This window comes from Vigna angularis, chromosome 1 (assembly GCF_016808095.1).
Source record: "Vigna angularis cultivar LongXiaoDou No.4 chromosome 1, ASM1680809v1, whole genome shotgun sequence".
Classification (NCBI taxonomy): domain Eukaryota; kingdom Viridiplantae; phylum Streptophyta; class Magnoliopsida; order Fabales; family Fabaceae; genus Vigna; species Vigna angularis.
Genome location: NC_068970.1, coordinates 37,623,311 through 37,627,400, shown reverse-complemented (window position 1 = coordinate 37,627,400; position 4,090 = coordinate 37,623,311). Strand labels below are relative to the sequence as shown.

Below are 4,090 nucleotides of genomic sequence, written 5' to 3'. Positions count from 1 at the left end.
TTATGGTTTCATTCTTCTTAACTTTTGCTGGACTGGGAGGCATTCCGGCTTAAGTGGGAGCTTGTGTTGCACAATATCGGTATCCAGACCAGACATATCATTATATGACCAAGCAAACACATCCTTAAATTTCTTCAATAGGACACGCAACTCTTCTCTCACTTTTGCTTTCATGCTAGTACCGATTTTCACTTCTTTTATCTCATCTTCATCTCCTAAGTTGAATATTTCAACCTCTTCTTGATGGCGTTTTATCTCTTTAGACTCTTGTTCCACTAATCTCAATAGTTCTGGAGAGGGTTCTGAATCATCTTCACAATCATCTTCCGTATTATTGACAGGATGCTAAAAATTAGGAATATCGACATTGTTATTTTCAAAACATTCATTGTCACATCTGCATTATTTAAATTTGTGGAATAAGAATAAATAAACAGGAAAAATGAAGAATGCCAAATAATGATAAAACATAAACAAACACGATTTGATTATCACGCTGAGCACAAAAACTAAAACGTCAACCTGTAAGTTCTGAATCCTAAAGCCCTGGGTAAAACTATAGAATTAATTAAAACTATTACATTTTATTCAAATTAAGCATCACGGGTAAATCCAGAGTTTCCCAATTGTTGAGTGGTGCATCTGAGGAGCATGCCCATACGAAACTTGAGCTTTCAGATCCTTCTTCATCCTCCACGGCTGCTATTTGGCCAGTGTTGAACCATCCAGCACTACAAAAGCTCTCCTTGATGTCACAAATACGAATCTTTTCCATCTTGGGTTCCCGTCTTTCTACACGAGCCAGACTGCGCTCTCTCCTTTCTCCTATCAGCCTTTTCCTGTCCTCTTTGGTGGGCTTGTACCCTAGGCCATATCTGTTCTTATTCTCAACGACCTCTAGAGGGAAAGCTCGCCCCTGCCCATGCTTGCCTAAACCTTTACCATGCGTATAACCTTCTTTCAGCAAGACTTTGGCCATCATAATAGAAGCATGCGACAGATGCGGGTTTACTGGGAACGGCTCCACATAGGCATTTCCTACAATCTCCAATGATTGGAAAGCTGTCTCGAGAGCTTCCTCAGCTGCCTCAATATAGCGTGTGGACGATGGCCCACTCACAAGGAGATTCTCCTCTCCTAATACTATCACCAACTTATCTCCCATGACATATTTCAGCTTCTGGTGCATTGTGGAAGGCATAACTCCTGTAGAATGGATCCCTGGGCGACCCAACAGACAACTATAGGCCGAGAGGATATCCATGACTTGGAATGTTACTTGAAAGACGCATGGACCGACAGTTCCACTTCTCCCATCACTTCCCTCTTACTGCCATCGAACGCCCTCACAATCATAGAGCTTGGCTTCATATGCATTCCATCACAGGGTAGCTTCTCCAATGTCGCCTTTGGCATGACATTCAAAGAGGAGCCATTGTCCACCAAGACACGCGCTATGACTTGATCTAGACATTTCGCAGAGACATGAAGAGCCTTGTTATGCCCTCTTCCCTCAGTAGGTATCTCCTCATCGGTAAAGGTGAGGTAATTATTAGCAACAATGTTGCCAACAATGCCCTCAAACTTGTTCAGAGAAATACCTTGCTCCACATGAGCCTCACTAAGTATCTTCATTAGCAACTTTCTGTGAGATGCAGAATGCATGAGCAATTCTAGCAAGGAGATACGAGCAGGCATGCGATTTAGCTGTTCCACCACCTTGTACTCGCTCTATTGTATGAACTTTAAAAACTCACAAGCCTCTTCTTCGGATATTTCTTTCTTCTCTCCTTTGTCAGGGGTCTCTTTTGCTTGTACACCCTTCCCCTTTCAAGAACTCCTTAGATTTTGTGGCCATTGGTACTTTCTTATTGTTGGCTCCTTCTCTTGTCAGCTCTAGTGGTGTAAAGATTCGACCACTTCTCGTCATTCCCCCAATGCCCGATATGTTTTCAATGGCTGGGTCTGCACCTTTTCCTTCTTCTAACGCAAATGCCCCATATCTCCAAGGGACAACTTTCTCATTTTTGTAAGGAAAGGGGGATGGCACAGAGATAACAACAGACGATTTTCCTTCAGTCACCGGTGCAGGGGTGGTTCTAGTGAAATGGATCACCAACGGTTCCGGCAGAGTTACATCAGATTCCCCACCAGTTTGTGCAAACACTTCCTCCTCTTTATCCTCGCAGCATACTTGCATCAAAATTCTGGCAAGCAGGTCTTGTAGAATATCTTCTAATTCAACACACTCTTCAATAGAGTGCTCAGCTTCTGGATGAAGTGCACATGATCTACCCATATCATAATCACCTTTCACTAGGCCCACTTTTAACAACGCCTCAAAAATAAACCTCCTAGAACTCTGGATTTCACTCACATTTCTTATAAACTCATGTTTTTCGGCCTCGATGGCATTCGTCAAGGTACTCCCATGCCCGGACAATGGGTTATCCTCGATGCTAGGCTTATCTTCTTGAAACTTTAGCCACCCAGCGTCGATTAGGGCCTGCACTTTATGTTTGAAGGCCATACACCTCTCAGTCGAGTGACCCACGCCTCCCCCGTGATAACTACACTTGGCATCGGTATCATAACCCCTGGGGTATGGAGGCTGCATAGGCATCATCGGACATATAGCAACCAGACCCCTTTTGACGAGGTGAGGTAAGAATTCCGTGTAAGTTGTAGGGATGGGGGTGAAGTGAACAAAGTTTCTTTCTTGGGTTTTTCTCGGGTAAGTGCCTTGACCCGCATTCGGATTTGGATTCGCGCTCGTCCCAGTCCTCCAAGCGTTGTTTGTGATAGGTTGCGGTTGATAAAATCCTTGTTGTTGTTGAGGCCTAATTGGATGAGCAAAAGCCGCATTGGCTGCATATGGAGGTTGGCCCAGGTATGGTCTATAATTTTGAATAGGAGCTTGACTTCTCCATACAGGCATTGTCGATGTTACATGCACATCTCCTTCTTTCTTCTTTCCTGGATTGAAACTTGGCTTTTTAGAGTTTTCTACCGCAGACGAGCCACCTGCAATCTTCCCATTCTTCAACCCAATTTCTATTCTTTCGCCTATTATGACGATATTGGCGAAATTGGAGGACACATTCCCGACCATGTGTTCATAAAACGGTGATTGGAGCGTGTTTACAAACATTGCCACCATTTCCTTGTCGTACAGAGGCGACTCAACCTGCGCAGCTAGCTCCCTCCATCGTTGAGCATATTCCTTGAAAGTTTCATTATCTTTCTTCCCCATATTTTGCAATTGCAGACGGTCCGGTGCAACATGTGTGTTGTATACGTATTGTTTCACAAAGGCGTTAGCCAGATCCGCCCAACAACGGATTCGAGACGGCTCTAAATGGGTATAACAGTTTAAAGCTACCCCAGCCAAACTATCTTGGAAAACGTAGATAAGTAGCTGGTTATCATAGGCATACGCAACCATCTTTCTACAATACATGGTTAGATGACTTTTAGGGCACGTACTACCCTTGTACTTCTTAAAATCCGGCGCCTTGAACTTATGTGGTATCTTCACACTAGGATCCAAGCTTATTCTTGCAACATCTCCAAACCCATAGCTTTCTACCCCTTCAATAGCCCTCAATCTTTACTGGGCAAGGGCTGTGATAGCAGGCAACTATACTTCCACTTCCATTAGACTCAATAGATTTCCATACTTCTTCTTGAAGGTTTCTCTCTTCATGGTCTTGAGTCTTCTGCCTAAGTTTATCAGTCCTGTTAGATTTCCCCCATGAATCCTTAGGCGAGGTTTCTTCCTTAAAACGGTAGAATCGGTCTACTGTGTAGTACCGGATCTTGTGTCAACTTCCATCTCGTATGAGATCAAGTGAATACCTATGATTTCCCCTAAAGCCAACATGTTACCAAATGATGAATGAACATGATGCATGGTGACACAACGAAGTAAAGCCAGCATGACTAACAAAGCGCATGCAATGTCAATATTTTAAACAAAAAGAAACAAACAGTGCAAGGGTCACATGAATACACATTTCTTCCTTCGTGCCCTAATAACGGTTCATTGCTTCGGATTCAAGGTCAACCATATGCAATCCCACCAGGATGG

At 43.6% G+C, this 4,090-nt stretch overlaps 1 protein-coding gene across 1 annotated transcript; it reads right to left on the bottom strand.

Moving 5' to 3' along the window:
- Window positions 1-1,795: 1,795 nt before the first annotated feature.
- LOC128193339 (uncharacterized) lies at window positions 1,796-3,445 on the bottom strand. Its single transcript, XM_052871646.1, has one exon. It carries the CDS (start codon window positions 3,443-3,445, stop codon window positions 1,796-1,798), a length of 1,650 nt encoding a protein of 549 aa, XP_052727606.1.
- Window positions 3,446-4,090: the final 645 nt, after the last annotated feature.